Source organism: Cydia amplana, chromosome 11 (assembly GCF_948474715.1).
Source record: "Cydia amplana chromosome 11, ilCydAmpl1.1, whole genome shotgun sequence".
NCBI lineage: Eukaryota > Metazoa > Arthropoda > Insecta > Lepidoptera > Tortricidae > Cydia > Cydia amplana.
The window spans coordinates 9259046-9280243 of record NC_086079.1 but is presented as its reverse complement, the minus strand read 5'-3'; the positions used below and the strand labels follow the sequence as shown (position 1 = coordinate 9280243).

At 37.7% G+C, this 21198-nt stretch overlaps 1 protein-coding gene across 1 annotated transcript in view; it reads right to left on the bottom strand.

The window, feature by feature from the left end:
• The window catches only part of LOC134651944 (uncharacterized), an 86520-nt gene that overhangs the window by 23431 nt on the left and 41891 nt on the right, over positions 1–21198 (bottom strand). The window contains exons 4-6 of the mRNA XM_063507072.1: positions 17524–17705; positions 16874–17017; positions 10184–10349 (exon numbers count right to left, since the gene is read on the bottom strand). Coding sequence (XP_063363142.1) covers positions 10184–10349; positions 16874–17017; positions 17524–17705 — 492 coding nt within the window. The remainder of the gene's footprint in view (positions 1–10183; positions 10350–16873; positions 17018–17523; positions 17706–21198) is intronic.

The following is a 21198-nucleotide window of genomic DNA, read 5'->3' as shown; positions in this document are numbered from 1 at the left end:
ACAGTCGTCGCATATACCGCCATATGTGTCATTCAGAGTGCCGTATGTTGAGTTACCGATACTTATAAATATCTATTTTTTTTTACACATCCAGTTTTCCTTTTTAATATCGGTTAGCATTCAATACATCGTTAGATACATCAAATTCAATAGGATAAAGGGCGAGTGAGCACGATCAGCCAATGCGTTTTTAATATATTTCTGCACAAAGGGGGCTCGACGCAAAAATGTTTAAGAACCCAAACTCCTAACCAATAAGTGTAAAAATTCCTCCCGCTACGGCCGAGGCACGCGTGTTTGCTATGGAAGAGAACGTTTACATTAATTTATGCTACGCTTTCCAATTTCAGACGCCTTCATTTTTACCGCACCCTGCCACAAGACGTTAATTTATTAAACTTTGTGGGACGAAATTCGAGAGGCAATTATAATCATTACGTACACTTTACTAAGTGAAAATGAAAAGATACCCGACTTTCGATGGATGGCGGATTAGCGGATTTCTAAGTTCAAGATGCTACAATATGCAAGTATCTATATTGAACACCTCGGACAGTCCAGTTGAGTTTTATTGCGTAGGTAAGTACTTTGAATTAGTTAGTACCTGTTCATTATTTTTTCTTAAATCCGTAAAACGTAAATGAATCATTTGTATGTTTTGCCTTCCTTATTCTACTCGATTCGTAGATTCGGTCCTTGTTTTTGTTTAAGATTGTATCATCTAAGCATAGATAACTACATATGAGAAAATATATTTTGGTAACAAATATAAAACATCTATCATTAGAAATATTTACTGTAATCAACTTTACGCTACGTAGTATACCAAGGTTTCATAATCATTCCTTATTTTACTATAATATGTGGCGTCAAATATTCAATAAAATGAGAATTTCTCGGCTTGGGCTGGTAGAAAGACAAAGGTCACCTAATATAATATTTGCTCGATAATGCATACACGTTGTATTTATTTTTTGTAATTATTGCTTGTAAATTACGATTTATTCACGATTTTGAATATCCGAAATGTACTTAAATTTATACGTAAGCTTTTTATTCAAAATTATACAGAGCAGAATTTTACATCTGCAACAATCTTAAACTTCGTTTTTTAAAATAAGGGGCCAAACACTAGCTGATTTATTCATATTCATGTATCTACATACATACCGTAATAGTATAAAACTTTGCCCTTTAACATAATTTTGCCCACCGCGTCACAGTTCAATAAAAGCGAAATAACTTAAAAGTAGTTACAGATACACTATCTTCACTTTGATCAGAACGTAGTGAAGGATGTTAAAGAGCAACGTTTTATACTTTTACGGTAGCGCAAACGCTTCTTAGTAAGTAATCAAATTGAGATATTTGCCTAGAATAATAGACAAGCACTTAAGTAGGTACATACGGGGAAACACTGCAAATGTATGGATCTATGCCGACAATACAAATGCACTTCTGCCGCCTGAAGCCCCGAAGGCAAACTCCTAGAGCAACTGCGATAATTGGAATTATAAACTTTGATTGCTGTCACGGAGCACCATAGGTTATTCTATTATCTTTGTCGTCCACTCTGTCCACTTTGCCCAAAGGCTGAGTTTAACAATACAGCGGGGAAATGCGGCCAGTGTCCTGGGGACTATGCCCCAGGTGACATTAGGTTTCGTCTAAAATGTATGTAATACCTGTGTAAATATTGTAAATATATATTATGGTTTCAATAAAAATAAAATAAAAAAAACTCTGCTTGTTTACCACAATAACCAAACGATAACTTTATAATAATGCTGTCCCAAACCGGATGAGTAGGTACATTATATAATTTCATTGCAACCAGTCTGTAAGACCGGATTGGGTGCATCGACCGCATACCGCTGATTTTTGTAAATTAAAATTAAAAACTTGCAAAAAGAATCACGACAACGCCCTTCACATAACGGAACAATTTGCTGAGTATATACGTGGGTCGAAAACGGGCAAAACAGTGAAAGGATACATTGGACACATAGGTACCTAACTGCAATAAAATATAGACATATTCTCAAAAAAGTGGCATTTTAATCTGTCATCGAGTTTTTGGATTGAATGTAATATGCTTAATTGCTCTTTTTCATATGGAACAAAAATGTTTATTGATAAATTATGTTATATGAGGCCAAGTCATTATTTAAATTTTTATATAATACTTATATTAAAAAAAATTAAGAGTACCACTTTTCACTGTAACCTGTCTTGTCCAAATGCATCGCTCTTCTAGTTTTAGTTCTAAAGATTTTATAAGCACCTATTATTGATGTTAATAAAATAGCATGCTATCTAATAACATAAACAAACTCTTTTAAAATGTACGTTGCACTGGTCGTTGCACTGCCGTATTCGAACTTCAAGATATTCACAAGAGACGATACGTACTAGATCCATTCTAGATACGTTATAGTTTAGATTTCAACTAGTTCTCTTTTACAGCGCAATTCAGCAGCCAATGTCACTTTTACGTTAGATAGAGTTAGATATCTATTAGATGTGAATTGGATCTCTAAGCCATATCTTGTGGAAATCGTTTAGGAGTATCTCCAGAATCACGGAAATGTCAAATTTGACAGGTTAGATCCTAAAAATATCGTTATCGTATCTTGGTAATGTTTAAAAGATATCTTATAGATATCTATTTCAAAATCCGAATCGGGCTCATAATTTTTGTACAACAATATTCATGCTCGAAGTTTGTCCAAGGATATTTTTACTGTAACCTGTACATCCGCGGTATTGCATCTCACTCAAACACAGAAAATTATATTAAGATCATTACTATGGCAAAATATTAGGTAAGTATCAAACTAACCACCGTAGGGAACCATTATGACCCAAGTGCCGTAGTTTCAGAGATACAAGTGATTAAAGGCAGGAATCTGGAGTTTATAACAAAATGTTAACTTTAACTTGTCTTGATTATTTTACGAAATTGGCAAGGGGCATGTAATAATGTTATATTAATATTGTATTAAGGTATATTCATCTATGCTAAAAGTGCGACATTCGTATTATTATCCATTTAAGATAAAAAATTTAAAAGAATGTATTTTTCACTGTAACCTGCTTACCTTTAACCTGTGATCAATGTACAGGTTAACGTAAGTCTTGGCAGGTGATTGTGACTTCTATCCCGATACATATATTTACAAGACCTTTCAGTCTATATATTACCGCTATTAGAAGCATTATTAACGTCAGCTCGTGCAGGCCATCTGGATGTTCAGACACAGGAAACGCAGAACGTGATTTCAGACTTTCAATATGACTATAGATTATTTTATATTAAAATTCACTTTCACATGATACATTTCCCTCCTAACCTGTGTAGTGAAAATCTCAAAACATCAACTCATCATAACTTCGTTCCCTTTTAGAAATTTGGGTTACTTGAAGTATTAAAACACATTTTTCATTCTTAAAACTAAAATAAAAACAAAAAAAATACTTTAACTTTAACCTGTAGATGCCACTGTTTTGAGAATTACTCAGGTACGGACATAAAGTATTACCTACCTATAGTTCCTGGTGAAGGCGCAATGACTTTGAAATTTTCACGTGATGCCAGATGGTTGTGGATAAATATTTAAGTAATATTTTATTGAGGACATTGACTTTAACATATCTTGGACTTAAAATAATTATACTGTATCTTACACCTCTTGTAGGTAGGTAAACATCGTTTGAGATACCCGTAGCTTTAAAGAAGTTTAAACGATTACGGATATTGATATTATGAACTTCATAGTAAGTTACCTATAAAAGGTAACTCAGTTTTATTTCATTATTCCCAGTCGGTTTATACCCATTGTTCTCCTACTAACTCATGAACGCTTACTTACTTTCTTAATAACGAGATCTACAAGCAATGAATATTATAGCTGGAGTTCTAATACTCAGCTCATAACTTAATTGAAGTAGTAAGTTATACAAGAGCCACAATGCGGCACGTCCTGGCAGCCACTAATTACACCGCAACTCGGTTTGACGTTACAGCACGTACGAGCCCCGGAGCCGACATCGCAAAAAACGAAACCTCTAAAATTATCTATTAAATTACATTTATCAAAGAACACGGTTCCGACAATAAAATTGAAAACAATCACCATAGCATTCGATAAATGTTGTTGTTTTCTTAACCGTCTTACTACGCTAAATTGCCTGAGAGCTGATTTAATACCTACCTCCTGTTTTTTTATTTACATTTTGTTTACATTCGTGATTTGTAAGTTAGACTCTATAGGTAGTTAAATTATGAGAGATATCTATTGAAAAAAAACATGATTGATAAGAATATATTAAGTTTCCAGTGAAAAAGATGCTTATTATTGGATTTAAATCACTGTGCCGAGAGTTTCAACAACTAAGTACTTAGTTATAAGTTCACAAACGGCCCGTTGGTCACTGGCAATGTCGATCGGAATAATATTGACTCGCTTTAAATGCCTCGGGCGAACCAACTGGCATTTCAACTTTATTTTTCTACAATCACACGAGGTAAAGAAAATTTAATATATGTGCAAGTTGACCACATTGTTGATCGCAACTTTAACGAATTATATACGATCGAGTAGAATCGTATGTAGATAAGTAGGTACCTACCTATATTATTTTTGTTTTTGCTAATTAATTTATATAATTTATTAATAAAAAAAAAAAAAAAATAAATAAAAAAATAAAAATAAAATGCATTTATTTCAGACTTATAAGTGTCCATAGTTTGTTAGTAACAACAAAAAAACTAAAAAATACTTAAACAACTATATTAGTACCTAAACCTAAGTGAAGCGAGGACCAGTGCCTGATTAGGCCACTGTCCCACCTCTCCGCTACTACGCTCAGGAGGCTGTGGCGGCTGTCACGGACTCTGCGGAGCGTCGCGGCGCAGCGCTTGCGCAGCGTCGCATAAAAACTGTCAACGTGAGCGTCCGCGAACATGCCAGACGCGCTGCAATGCCGCGGCAGCCGCAACAGCACCCTGAACGCGTCATTATATTGCACCCGCAATTTATTGATCGAGCGTTGCGTATATCTAGCCCACGAGCTGCAGGTATACAGCGATGTACAGTACGCACGGAATAGTGTAATTTTAACTTGCGCTGTACACCGACTGAACCTGCGAGCTATCATGTTAGCTCTGATCGCCAGAGCTCTTCGCTCCCTCTCGATATCCGAATCGTCGCGCAAGTCGTCGGTTACCAAGTGCCCAAGGTATTTAAACGAATTAACCCTCGTAAGCTGCTCGCCATTCAAGCGAATGGGTGGGACATGGGATGGGCACTTGGTTCCCGCCTTGAAAACCATATACTCGCTTTTCGACACATTATACTTTAAATTATGTTTTAAAGCATATGACTCACAAATATTGATGAGGGTTCGCAGTCCGCCAACCGATGGGCTCAACAGCACCATGTCATCTGCATAGCTTATGTTGTTGAATGCTACCCTGTTCACGTGGCATCCGACATGCGTGCTGCTGAGCTCACCGATAAGCTCGTTAACATACAGATTAAATAATTTTGGCGAACTTAGTCCGCCTTGCCTGACGCCACAATCCAATCCGTACTCATCAGACAAAAAGTTTCCCCATCGGACACTATTTCTCTGGCTGGCGTACCAGTATCTAAATATGCGTGTTAGCTCTCTAGGAAAATTTGTCTCGTCAAGCTTTTGCCAAAGTAAATCGTAATTTACAAGGTCAAAAGCCTTCGAGAGATCTAGAAAACACGCATAAATAGGTGTATTACGCCGAGTATAGTACTCAACAGTGTTCTTTAGACAAATGATCGCACTCTCCGTCGACAGGCCGGCTCGGAAGCCGAACTGTGCGTCGTGTAATTGCAAGCATTTGTCCAATTCCACGTTAAGTAGGCTGTCAAGTACTCTGGCTACGATTGTTGCCAGAGAAATAGGTCTGTAATTTGTCAAATCAGATATATCGCCCGTTTTGTTTTTAACAATAGGTACCACTATGGTTTTCGTCATATGCTTAGGTAAATATGAGTGTCCGATGCACAGGTTAAAGAACATTGCTAGGATTCTAGGCAAGTGAGGGCCAGCAAATTGCAAGTGCTCGACGCTTAGGGAGTCGTGACCAGGAGACTTTCCCCTTTTCATATCCCGCAATGTTTTAGTTATATCTTTTGCACTATAACGTATCTGCAGGTCACTCCCCACCTCATCGTCATGCACCCGCAACCCTTCCAACCCTACAACAGACGACACCTTATTATTAAAATGGTTCTTAAACATGTCAGCGATACCCTTGGTATCTGAAATGCCGTTGACACTAACTGAGAGTCCAGTCTTCACTTCCATTTTCTTCGTAAGCTTCCAGAAGTTACGAAAGTCACACTTTTTATGATGGGTCGCGAGCATGTCCATCTTTATTTGATCTTGGTGATCTTGGACCCAACGCAGCCTTGATTTAAAAACTTTCCGACTAATACGCATCGCGGCAAAAATATGACCCGTATTTGGTTTACCACATAATATCCAGTTTTGAAAGTGAAGTCTGGCCTCCCTGTGGGCCTCACTGACATGCTTATTCCATCCTACAATTTTTCTCTTTCCAGTACCACCTGCAATGTCCTTACTGTATACAGACGCCTCACTCAATGCATTAATAATATTTATATACATGTCATCAAGAATATTAATGTGAAATGAACTGTTTGTACAACACTTGCCACAACAGTCTCGTAGTTCGGCAGGAAACTCGATCGATTTTAACAACTCGTTACATTTATCGGTGTATTTATCAATTTCACACGGTTTCCTGTCACCCCATACTATTTGTTTACGTTGTGGTGGCAAATTCACATTACACAATTTAGGTACCACTAGATTTAAATTACACTTAATGACTAGAGGAAAATGGTCGGAACAATAAACGCCACAATCAACAAAAACATCAACTATCGAGTTCCATCCCGCGGCAGTAGTTATGCAATGGTCTAACCAGCGCTTACTTCCGTGTGAGTCACTAAGGTACGTAAATGTGTCAGATTCAATGTTAAGTTTAGCTAAATCGGCACAAATCCAACCTTGCTCGGTACAGAAACTTAACAATTCGTCACTAAATAACTCACCGGGATGCGCGTTATAGTCCCCTAACATATATACAGTTTCGATGCCGCTTTCCGTAACTATAGCATTCATTGCACTAACACATTGCACGAATTCAGGTAAATTATCGACACAGTTGGTCGGCATATACGCACTAAATACTAATATATCTTTATTCCCGGATGATATCTTAATAGCACTGATTCTGGCGTTATCGCACAAAATTACAGAGACACACGGAAACGTTTTCTTTCGCCACAAAAGCGCGGTCCCTCCATAGGGCCTCCCTCGGAGCATTCCTTCCGACGTACTCACAGCTGACGTACCGGTGCTGGCAAACTCGTCACTTATACTATTCAAAAATGATAGGTCATGTGGCAAGAGCCATGTCTCCTGTAAGGCTATCACATCCGCAAAAGAACATATTCGCCTGATATCATCTATGGAACGTTTTAAACTACGACAGTTAAATGAACACAAGACTATATTATTATTATCTCCTTAGATTTTAGTAAGTATTATTTCTGTTTTTTATAGCTTTATGTTTGTAATGTAAATACTTAATAAATACAAGCTAAAGTAATAAAATTTATATAATATTTAGCTCAACAATTACAATGCACATCTAACTTTAAATTAATAATTATATTAAAATACTTTTCTTAGGTACATAATTACGAATAAGTAGATACATATAAAATTATTTTCCTTTACGCCAAGTCACAGCTTCGCGGTTAATTAATTATGAAAATTATCTTATCTCTTCTGAATTCTCGAAGTTTTCCAAGTTGTCCGTAACTTTTATCATTAAATGTGGCGAAGCTACGAAGGTGTGTGATTCATGGTTGAAGAAAATTAATGACTATTAACATTATGCAAAGTGCTTATTGATAAGTATTAGAAAGAGTTAAATAAATAGTTGAAAGATACTATACACGTGGTGGATGCTTATGGTTGTGACTTATGACTTACGATTCAAAGCAAGCAAGCTGTATTCATATAGAAACGCTGTATACTTATATGTAGGTATACCTGAGACTCGATCGTTTGGACTATGTTTTTCTTTTGAGGGTAACAAAAGTTCCTTTATACCCTGCACCTCATGCCTGCAACAGGGATCTTTTGCTCATAATTTGGAGTTACCATGGTTACCAGTACAATTTGACACTGGCTTAACGGTTTAACCGGTTAACCTCGGGTAAGTGGGATGGTGCAAGTGGCGCTTATAGATGTATGTAGTTAGATATTTTAAAAATAGATTTGGGAGCAAATACCGACAATAGTACAATATTTATTATTCGTGAGTGATAATGATAACATGAGTTTAAAAATCAGTAAATATCTCATGAGCAAATATTGTATCATTATATTAACATCATTGGTTAACAATTGAAAGGACAAGGCCGCGTTGTACAGTCAGAAAAATGGTCTTAATAAACAAATTTCCCCTTGGGACTAACCACAAAATCGCGAAAATAAATCTACACCCTAGGCGACCCAAAGTAGACGAACGAAATGTATGGGCCCAGGAGTATACTTATTTATTCACGATTTTCATATCGGTCCCATAGGAAACCTTGTTCACTTGACCATCTTAATACATGTTTGACATTTGGGATCACGACCCCAAAATCATCCAGTAGAGTTACTCAAAATACTCAACTTATTAAAGTAGATTATATTTGTTTGAAAGATTTAAATAATATATACCTACTTACAGAGCGTTTTCTTAAATGGGATACTGAGGGGAAATCCAAAACTATAGAAGATACAGTGAAACTGTATTAAAAACCTTTACAATACAATAAAATGCTCTTTATTGCACAATACCTACACACCTCACACAGTTTACTTGCTTGCCTGCGTAGTACCTTTACCTATCCGTTTTATGAGACCTCAATGTTAGTAAAGTAGAATGCAATGACGATATACCTATTAATCCAAACTACACAAGCAGTTTGGATTAATAGGTATATCGTCATTGCATTTAACAAAATTTCAGTCATAAAAATACACACATATTTAAGTTCATATGAGTACTTTAATCAATTTAATTATAGTTGCTGTTGTGATCATATAATGAACACTCGAAACAATGGATGGAACTAAACTTGTTGATCCGGATATACATGATGGGACCATCATAACGTCATTGTACTCACAACCACTAGTTATTCATACCGGTACACATAGAATCTCAACGTGGATTGGTATACAAGAGCCACTGACGAATGAAATAATACGTTTGCAATTTAAAATTGTTGTATTCAAAATCACTGTGATGAAAATTAAATCCAGTGGCAGTCGGTGTATATAATATAGACCCTACAGGTGCATATAGACCACACTCATACTTATTAATATGAACATTTGCGCTGAAATATTGCATTGTCCTTATTTGTTTTTTTTTTGCGATTTTAAAGAATGATCACTTACGTTCCGAAACACGAGCGACAAAAGTTGATTTCCCCAATACACGCGTTGTGAAATATTTTCCCGATTTCTTAGGTAAGTGACAAGTTAATATACCTAAGCAGCTAAGTACTTCTCGTGTATGGGTCGAGCTAACAACCCTGCGAGATGCTCGAGTATATCACTTGATTTACGACGAAGGAAAACGTCGTGAAATCCTATTACCTTTTTATTTTCCTTTTCAGGGGCGCATGTGACATGTGACGAGCGCTCCGGCTATATGCCACGCGACTGGACCATTATTCTTTTACACAATACAGAAAAAATGATATTTTGATATTTACGTAAAAGTAATTTAAAGGAAAATTAAAGACTCTTTGCAGTCAGTCCTATCTCGGCTCATTATGTGTAATGCAATAAGTACTCCATTTTCATTATTTGGATTGGGATTTAAGCACTTAAGCTGTTTTTGTTTTTGAGGAGTTAGTTTGCTAGTTTATTAAAAAATCCTATTCAGGAGGTAGGTACGAAATGCACGTAATTCTTAGAAAAGGATAGCAAGATGAAGTTGATGTCGATTTTTTTTCGTTCACCATAGCAGGTAGGTACATAAATACTCTTAAACCAATAGGTACAGCGTGTCATGAAACTCATAAAAGCAAAGTGTACTTACCGGGAGGGGGAAGGGTCCGCGGTGCTGCGGGCTCATGGGGGCGAAGGGCATGCGGGGCTCCGGCGCGGGCATGGGGCGCTCGGACTGCGGCCGCAGCGGCAGCCTCACGGGCCCGGACAGCGGGAACGCGAACACCTGCGACTGCGGGTCTGGGAAGTTCATCGCCCTGGAACAAAACAGTTACGTCAGTTGAGAAGTTCCACTTTTTAGATACAAGAAAGAAAATAGAAAATTGATATAAGTACTGATCCAATTTAATTATTGTATTTATTTTATTGCCTATCCAAAGTAAATTTCAAGCTACCATGATATCCTTGCATTTTAACGATTAATAAATTGAATGGCTAATAATTTATAAAAAAAACAACGGGTTGCACTCAGGAAGTGCCAGCAAAAGTGAAAACTCAATGTCTAGTGCAAAAAGCACTATGTACCTATAATCAGTGGCGGATTTGCAGTCTTTGCCGCCCTAGGCTCAGACCCTGTAGCCGCCCCTTCAGCATCAGCACCCATCATATTGACTACATTTAGATCAGGCAACGAAAAGGTATAGAGGGAAATGCTTGGGACACATTTTTAACTTAGTAACTTTGTTTGGACTCGTTAGGAGGTGAAAATATTTTGTCACAATTTGCCGCCCCTAATATCTCGCCGCCCTAGGCTCGTGCCTACTGTGCCTTATGGGAAATCCGCCACTGCCTATAATTGAGGTTAACGCCATCTAGCGTTAGCGTTAATTACTTGAACCCCCTAAAGCACATTACTGTTAGTACTCGAGTTATATTAATACCAGTTAGAGCTAAACTCACTAGATGGCATTTAAATCAATAAAGAAAAACTCAATGACATTACATGTAACAGTTTTTCATGTACCTAATGTCATTGAGTTTTTCTTTATTGATTTAAATGCCATCTAAATGAGTGGCCATCTAAATCTTACGGTCACGTGATCGTCTTACGCTGTCTCGAGTTTACCATTTTTTCCCCAACTTAAAAAGTGCACAGCGCCGCTAAAGAAGTTTTCACTTCAAAAACAATTTATACCTAGGTAAGAGTACCTACTTGTTTATTCTTCACGTAAAATATGTTAATATAAAATAATTATTCCCGTCACCAAGATAATGTGTTATTTGTATTTTCAATTTTCATACGAATAAATAAATGAATGGTTTTATATTATACACTGACTGGGATTGTCAAACTTTGAGCCTCCGTTCCTACTTTAATAGTAAACTCTGTTTTTACATCCCAGATACTAAAATAACTAATATTATGCTAATTGCAGTTGGTCCTTGATCTGCTTAAAAACATTTTAACAGCAAACCACAGGTTTATGAAAGTCAAATTGTAACATTCGGTAATGGACATTCTATCATGCCGTGATCAAAATATTTATTTGCTATCAAATTACTTACTATGTGTAAGTACTCATACCGAAACAAATGGATGTTTTACAATTGACATTAGAAATCCATTAACGCACTACATGTCCGGTTTCTTCCATGCCATGTTGTGTTACTTGTCTACCATTCTTGCAGCTTGATTGTATGTGTCTATTTGGGTAGGTACCTATTATATCACTCTGCGCTATTGCAAAATACTTGAACATTTTATTAGCTTACCTTATAAAACAAGACAACGAACGATACTTAATAACAAATGATGATGGATTCAAAGACAATTACTTATCCAAAGATCTTATAGTTTAAGTACCTACTATCAAACTGCCGGCTCACTGGCCCATTGTAAATTAACATAGACCAGTTTTTTTTACCATTTTCATGATTTGATCCCCTTTGTATAAACTTTTTTTTTGCAACACTCGTCACACCCGTGACCCCCTAATGGCGTCGGGACCCCCGAGGAGCCACGAGCTACAGGTTGAAAAACGCTGACTTAGGTATTAGCATAAAATCGTAAGGTAGTTACGGAGAACTTAGTTTATATAGAGACGTGCGATTTATCCTTGAAAACTGTAATGCGTCTATAACAAGATAGGTTTACAGTTTGCTCAGAGTTTTAGCGGAAATATGAGAAACTACCGATGTAGAAACCTCGAACTGTGTCACCTTCTTAGGAGCAAAATTGAGATAGGTACGTGGTAATAACTGAACTAACACATGCATGCCTAAGTGACTAGACTAAAGTGTAATTTTGTCTTTTCCTGGATGATTTACGGGATTAAATTAGAGAAATTCGAAAAAACGACGAAGAGCTTCGAGAAAAGGTAGGTTTGCGCTTCGCTTTGCTCGTCTTGGCGGGGGCACGATTTCGATGAAATTTGCTATATGGGGGTTTTAACCCTTAAATACATGATTTTTTCGTTTTGCCCGAAATTAATATATATATCACATAATTCTTTGCCGTTTCTAGGAAAAATAGTAAAAAAAATTATATCATCGATTTTCACTGGGAAATCAGTGTTAAAAGTTGCATACTCTAAATCATATTTTTGGAAATATATAGCTATTAGTAAGGGGTATAGGAAAAATCTTAACTGCCAACAGAAAGGTACACTATTTGTGATGTTCCTATGATAAAATTTGTAAATATAAAATAATTACAAACCCCGAAAAATCTGCCCAAAATCACATACTAAAAATCATCAACTTCCAGGTTTTTCCAAGTTCCGACATTTCGTCTATAAACAAATGTAACTTTTATAAATTAAAATACTGCGTAAATTTATGTAATAATTCGGAAAATTTATTAGTTTTACTATTGAAATAATATACAAGAACAAATAGAATTTGTTTAATAATGCATAACATTTGATGTTTATGTTGTGTGTATAAATGCATCACTATGCATTTAAGGGTTAATGTTTTCCAAGCAAAGCTCGGTATCCCAGATATTGGTACTTAAACACACAGAAAATATTTATAAGTGCCATAACGTCATATCATACCAATAAAATCCTTTGCCAGGATCCGAACCTAGGCACCATCTTCGTTGGTATGGTCACCAACGACTATTAAGACTAAGCGGCTGTTATCTATATATTATAAACGTGAAAGGCCTGACTGACTGACTGACTGACTGACTGACGCTGGGACTAGAAAGTCCAAATTTGGCAAGTATTATAAGGTCTAGGGGTCCACTAAGAAAGGATTTTTCAAAATTCATCCCCTAAAGGGGTGAAATGGGGGTCCAAAGTTTGTATGGGGTTCAAGTTTTATTTTGAGCTAGGAAACTTAAACTTCGTTAAAAAATATATTATTAAAATACAAGAAAACTAATTTCAGCGTTTTTGAAAATTCATCCCCTAAGGTGGTGAAAAAGGGGGAGAAAGTTTGTATGGAGATCGAAATTTTTTTCGAATGCGGGACTTCAAACTTTGTATATGGGCATATTATTAAAATACAAGAAAAGTAATTTCAGTGTTTTTAAAAATTCATCCCCTAACAGGGTTAAAACGGGGTTGAAAGATGGAATCCATTACGAATTCTTTGAAACTTCTTATAAACGCGTAACATTAAATAATAAAATAACATTAATTGAACATTATTAAAAATTCAACCCCTAATGGGGTTAAAAAGGGGATGAAAGGTTGTCTTGGGGTTCAAATTTTATTGTAAGCTAGGAACTTCAAACTTCGTAAATAGGTAGTTAGGTAGTAGGTTTTACTAAATAGTGGACTTGAAAATATGCTGGAGGTTGAGAGGGATTATTGGCAAGGTGCGAAGTCGGTGGAGGGGGAAGTGGCGCTGATCGTCACAAACACAGGTAATCTTATGGAATGGCCGCCATTAGTACTAGCGGCAGCCGCTTGAACTAATTTTACTCCATAAGATTTAACGTAGAAAGTCTGCCAAAATGAGGGCAGCACCAGTCGTGCACCTAGCGAATATCGAGAACAATTTTATTCAGTTAGGGGCTTGAAACTTCGTAGCCAGAGGTTGTGTATAATAAATAATAATTAACAAATGATTAACAGTCCCTACTGCTATCTTTTGCTGCATCATTGTTCTAAGCTAATGTAGAATATGTAACCACCAATAGACAAATCCACGCGTACGAAGTCGCGGGCAACAGCTAGTAAATTATACACCCATTAAACCTTTGTCAATAATCACTTATTGATAGGTAGATGAAAACCGCATGAAAATCCGTTGAGTAGTTTTTGAGTTTATCGCGAACATACACACAGACAGACGCGGTGGGGAACTTTGTTTTATAATATATGTATAGTGGAAATGTTTTTGCTTCAGAACTCAGAACTAAACAATAACTGAAATAAAAAAAGATTATTATAAAATCAGCTTACTACGTCTAGTTTAGGTTTTAGTGTTTTCAATAAGTGCGCTTACTTACTTAAAATTTTGTAAAGTGGCCCTTTTCTTTTCTAATATAATTTCTTGCCTTTTTAATATCTTAGTAATTCATTGCCCCCTAGACATTAGGTACATTAATCTCAAGTAATGATTATTTCGGACCCGACCTTTTTAACCGATTATCAAAAAAAAACCGGCCAAGTGCGAGTCGGACTCGCGCACGGAGGGTTCCGCACCATCAACAAAAAATAGAGCAAAAAAATCGTGTTTGTTGTATGGGAGCCCCCCTTAAATATTTATTATATTTTATTTTTAGTATTTGTTGTTATAGCGGCAACCGAGATACATCATTTGGGAAAATTTCAACTGTCTAGCTATCGCGGTTCATGAGATACAGCCTGGTGACAGACGGACGGACGGACGGACGGACGGACGGATGGACGGACGGATGGACGGACGGACGGACAGCGAAGTCTTAGTAATAGGGGTCCCGTTTTTTACCCTTTGGGTACGGAACCCTAAAAAGGAGGCGAGGTACGTTCCTCTAGATAAGTATTCGATTGCTGACCGTTTTCTGAAATGAAAAGCTTACTTTGAATCTTAATACTTCGAATTACCTATCTTTATATTTTCCCGATTACGGAAAGCTTTATGATTTTAGCAGTCTATCTATGCGGGTGGGTCAGTGTTGTGAACAACGCCTATTTTTAGGCTTAAAGACTTGAGTCCTCAAGAGTCCTGAGTCCTTGAGACGTAAGTCTTGAAGACTCGACTATATTTGAGAATTGTATTTGGGGCATTATCTATGAAAAAGGAATTATTGTCGATGGCGCATACGCCGCACAGCGTCGAGCGGCATTGTATTTATATCGGAGCATCGTTAATAATGGCGTAAGCGCCATCGACAATAAGGTCCCTTTTCATAGATAACTTCACATTTATTTATTTTACGCCTATGGATTTAAGAAATCGTCTTTGCCGCCTTTGAGGCGTTAAGCCTCGAGAGTCTTAAGGGTTCGAGTATTAAACCTCGAATTAAATTAGCGTTATTCACAACACTAGGGTTGGTACGATTGTGTCGTATTAAAAGTCACTGAAAACCTCGTGTTCGCGCCGGAGTTTATTCAAGGTCAAAGGTCCCAAAAATTGCTTTATCACGAATATCAAGGTTTCCATAGCTCCAATGACGTTTACATATGAATGAATATTGTAGAGCATACAATTAGCGACAAGTCATGTTCCGGGCATTTTTTCAGATCCTCAACCGTTTTGTAGGAATTGTAGGATAGACGACGCCGAACGCGTAGCGGTCAGCCATACGCTCCGTAATGCAAGTGCACCGTGAATTGCGGTTAATAATAACTTGAGGTTGAAAGATATTTGACCTCGAAAAATATTATACCTATGTAAACATTTCAGTCAAATCCTTAAAAACCTTCATGTTTGCCCCCGGTAAACATATTTTTTGCGGTAATTGTATTTTCAATCTTTAGTTTTTTTTATCTGCTTGAGTAGGTAAGGTGAAAGTAGAAATAGCGTTAAGAGAGGAGTTTGGTAAGCTATATATATAACATTAATTTGGTTACAGCTTACAGCACTAGAAAGTCATTGGTTTCATTAGGAGTTAGCGTTTATTGCAACCATCCATTGGTTACAATCGGCCTATTTAAACTACAATATTCGGACAAACATAGATTCTACACTGTAGGGTTGTAGACCCCTGCTTACCCCTAATTAATTACCTATCGGTTAACATCACAGAATGGAGACATGCATTGTGTATATCTATTTAGACATTCTAAAACTCCTCCCTCCTCGCCAGTCGGATAACAAAGGGCCCAGCTCAAGCTTTACTCTCCCGGTCAATGCCTTTATCTCCAATAATAATATACTTATCGAAGGTTATACCGAATATCATTGGGGACCAACCGTCTAGAGGAGAAACGCAAATTTGACCTTATTTGGACTTCATTGTAACTCGATACAATGGCTCATCTCATAGATATGCGTACCTACAAATCTGTATGTAAAAGCACTGTGAAAATGGAAAGAAAGTTTTTATATACTCATGCATTGCTTTTAACATTACCTACCTCATTCATTACGCAGAGATCGCCCAGCCACCCGCCAGCTGCCGTGTGCCACTCCTTGAGCTCATTTTTAGACTGATATGAGTAGTTTAGTTAACAGTATATAAGTATGTAATAGTAGTTTTTTTCTGTATTTAACCTGACGCGCTCGAGTAATTACAAAAATCCCCTATTCGGCTCCCCAACCAAAAGATATTGTCTGCCTTTTTTTACAGGCTAAGTAAAAGTGTATGGCGAGAACCGGGAATTCCTCATTCCGGGACTGATTTTGTATGGACAACGAATGGTACCAAACACCCTAATTAGAACCTCTTTGTAATATGTACCTGGGTTCATCTCCGCCATGGCAGATGATGGCGATGCGCTCGGCCTGCGCGGCGCGGGGGGCGAAGGCTCCGAGGATGTTGAATGGGAAGCGCCTCTCCATGGGGTCGTCGCGGCGGCGCTCCACCACGCAGTTCATGCGGCCCCTGAAATATAAACATTCCTTTTTTATTAAGGCTGGATAACCGAGGCAATTCGGGTGGCAGTCCAGCATTGTTACCTGTTGAGCTTAAGAAAATATGAAATTTTCGGAGTCTAAGAATTCTCTATTCAACTAATTAAATTGCTCTGAACTTGTGCTCATTTGAAATAGTTACTAAAGCCTAGAGATATGTAGTATAATGTAAATAAATGGTTTGATTGGGATATTTTTGTTTGTTTACATTTATTATTTAGATAAGTAAAGTCCCTACTCAATGTTAAGAAAACCTAGGTACCAATGGCTAATGTTGGAAACTAATTAATATATTTTAATGTACCTAGATAGGTACCAATTTCTGCAATCTCTAAATAGAATAGAGCCTGTGCGGAAAGAGAAGTGTATGGGGGTAAGTCGTGGAGTGTATGGGGCCCTTTCCGCAGACTCTAAGTACTCTAACACGTTTTTCTGGAAATCAAAACAATCTAATTTGACGGGTAGGTATGTACTTACTTCTGGTTGTTGGCCAGGAAGGCGCCAGCGAGCTCGTCGAGGTCGAACTGGATGGGCAGCTTGAACATGGGTCGCACAGCATCCAAATCCTCGTCGTCTTCAGCCGAGCTGTCCGACTCGGAGCTGTCCTCACCTCCCTCAGAGTTCGGAGCATCAAACTTCGGATTGACATCGTCAATTTTCTGAAAAACAAATGACATCAATTATTTACTCGAACGAATGCCAAGGACCCAGAAGGTGGAAAAACCAGTCTCGATTAACACGTACGTCAGGCGTAAGTATAATAAAAGTATAAATACGACTGCATTGTATTGTAAAACCACGTAGCTTGAGTACAAAGTCTCAGCAGGTAGGTAAGGTACCTCTATCTGATTCACGACTGCAATTTTAAAGTCGTGCATTGGTGCTTTATTTGCTCATTATTATAACATTAGCTAATTTTAACAATAAACATTTCTTGGTTTTACGAAAATGATTTTACTTGATACCGGGTGAACATAAAATTCGTAACTACGAAGTAAATTATCTACATATTTGATATAATAATAAGAAAAGTTGCAAGATATCAAGGAAGTCTTCTTCGGACTGGCCCCCTCCGTAGTGAACGAAACACAATTGTCACTGTCACACTAATGTGGAAGAGTGATAGAGAGACAAAAAGTGATTCGATGGCGAAGCGCAAGCGATTGTCACCTTGGCTAGGCTAGGCCGCATCACATTAGATGCAAATTCGCACGTCGCGCCGGTGTGCGACCGGGACATATTGCTATATACGTGCATATCGCTGTCACGCTCATGGTGGTGGTGTTTTATGGTCAAACAGTTTAGATTTAGGTGGCGCGTTTCCGAATTCTTGTAAAGTCAAGCATCGTAAATGTAAGTTATTAAAATTTGCCGTACTTTGAAAGTTGATATGCCTACAAGATGTAACAAATTCATATTTCGCTTGCTCCATTGCTCTCGGTTGCAAACACTTAAAATCGAAATACAATGAGCGTAAACAAACATCTCTACATAAAAAAAACATGCATCAAATTGCATTAAACAGTCAATGAAACAGCATGAAACGTGAACGCTAGATCTCGTTCTGTGCTGTTTGCCGGCCACAATGGCTCGGACATCCTGTCCGAACAATGCGCCCGCGCACCATTGTTCCCTCGCTCCTAAATATCACCCGCAATTAAATTGACACCGACTCTTATCACTTATCAAAACATGGATGGGTGACTGGGTGGAGTCAATATGCTGTGAAGTCATACATATCATTTTTAGAGTTAGACAAAGCTAAGTTGGCAGCGATTTTGATAGCCCAGCCTAGAGACTGTGCGAGTGTTATTTTAAACGTCAAACTTCTATGAAATTATGACGTTTAAATAACACTTGAATGACGAAAAGGAAAGCCTCTGTTTTATATATTATTAGGTAGTTTAATTTCTTTGGAGACATTACATAACACTAAGGTTTACATAATCTAATACCATGAATGAATATTATTATTAATTATGGCAAAGACTATTTTTTAGAAATTACAACAATCAAATGTTGCAGTAGCACGCAGTAAGTAGTGACGTTCCTAGTTGATGACTTTCACGACTTCTATACACGGACGAAGTCGCGGGCAGAGGCTAGTATATTAGTATACTTCAATACTGCTAGCAGCTACCACCGCTTTCTAATAAATATCTACACGATCGATAAAAATAAGGAAGCAAACAGGCTACTACATTAATAATCCAATTAGGAATTTTCTTTTAACTACATCGATAGATGTACGTCGTACTCGTAATAACTGTAGGTACTTATGTAGCGAACGCAAATGGACCGGTAATACGAGGCTATCAAACGATAATTATGGTGTTCTTGGTCACGTGTTGGGCGCTATATCGACACATGGACAGGTATCCACACCAAGCAAGTGAGTAGCCGGAAATTGAGGAGGTTGAAGAATGGGAAAAAAGCTAGGTACAGAATGAACAGAGGGCCTACCGCGAACCACGTTCGACGTGTTGCCTCCCTGTCACACTTACGTACGAATTCACAAGTGCGACAGAGAGGCAACACGTCGAACGTGGTTCGCGGTAGGCCCTCAGCGCGTATTAAACGCGTTGGCGAAGCGTTCCATCAGCGTGTCGCTAACCTAATGGTGTTTCCACATTGGCTGTTATAAAATAAATAAATAAATAAATATTGGGGGACATCTTACACAGAACAAATTAATATTTATTTATTTTTATTTTTATTTATTTTTTATTTTTATTTTTGTGTGATGAACACATTAGTGTTCATCACACAAATAAATGCCCTTACCAGGATTCGAACCCAGGACCATCGGCTTAGCAGGCAGGGTCACTACCCACTAGGCCAGACCGGTCGCCAAATGGTATATAAATTCTGACATCGTTTGACAGGGACAACATGATAGTATTGATAGAGTTTTATTATGTTGTCCCTATCACACGCTGTTGTATAATGTTTTATAACAGCCAATTTGGGAGCACCATAACGCTAATTTTAAATTTAATCCTGAAAATACTAGAAAGCTGATTTTTGGCCTAACAATATATTAAATATTCGGTCACCAGACCAAAATAGGTATTATTATTACGCTGCACAAACTTCTTCAATGATATATAACTATGTAGTACGCGCTTATCATTTTAGCCTATTCCATGAATGTTACAGAGAGGCAAAGCCAAAATTAAAAATATGTATCTGATTTATGAACGTAACTCCTACGTTGAACGGTTCCCGCGCTGTCAACTGTCAATGTCATTGTGTTTATTCATGTTAGCCTAGACCATTAGGGCTTAATAAAATATAACTTTTTTAATAGGAAATAATAGTAAATATATAATAAATATGTGAAAAAATAAAATATTAGTGTACGACAGTCCGACCAATTACAAAATTGGAAGAAAATACAAGAAGATTGAAGAAGAAAATGCTACTTTCGCGACCAAGGTCAAAGGCGGCGTCGTTTCGTGGATAGCATGACTATCCACCCGGACATGTTGCATATCAAAATAAGAATCTAGCAGCATCATCATCTCCATCTCCGCCAGCGGCGTAGAGAAAAAAGCGATTTTCGCGTGGCGTATAAAAAGCAATCTGTGCCCTCCTCGCTCGCCAGCGACCGAATGTACATATCTAAAATTCCGAAAGAAAATAAACGCAAGGTAAGAAATATTTGTTCATGATTTTCGACGTTTGTGCTAACCTGTGCATTCTGGATTTTTTGGAACACTATTCTAGCTAGGTGTATATCTGTCCGCTAACTGCACATGGTGACTGAGCTGTGCACTGCATTCTGGAGCACTATTCTAGGTGCATCTGTCTGCTAACTGCACACGGTGGTTGTGCTGTGCACTGTGCATTCTGGAGCACTATTCTAGGTGCATCTGTCTGCTAACCGCACACGGTGGTTGTGCTGTGCACTGTGCATTCTGGAGCACTATTCTAGGTGCATCTGTCTGCTACCTGCACACGGTGGTTGTGCTGTGCACTGTGCATTCTGGGCCACTATTATAGGTGTGTCTGTCTGCTAACTGCACATGGTGACTGAGCTGTGCACTGCATTCTGGAGCACTATTCTAGGTGCATCTGTTTGCAAAATAGCTATACTAAGCTTTTTGGAGTACTAACCTAGGTATCTCTGATGATATTTGGACTTGGCAA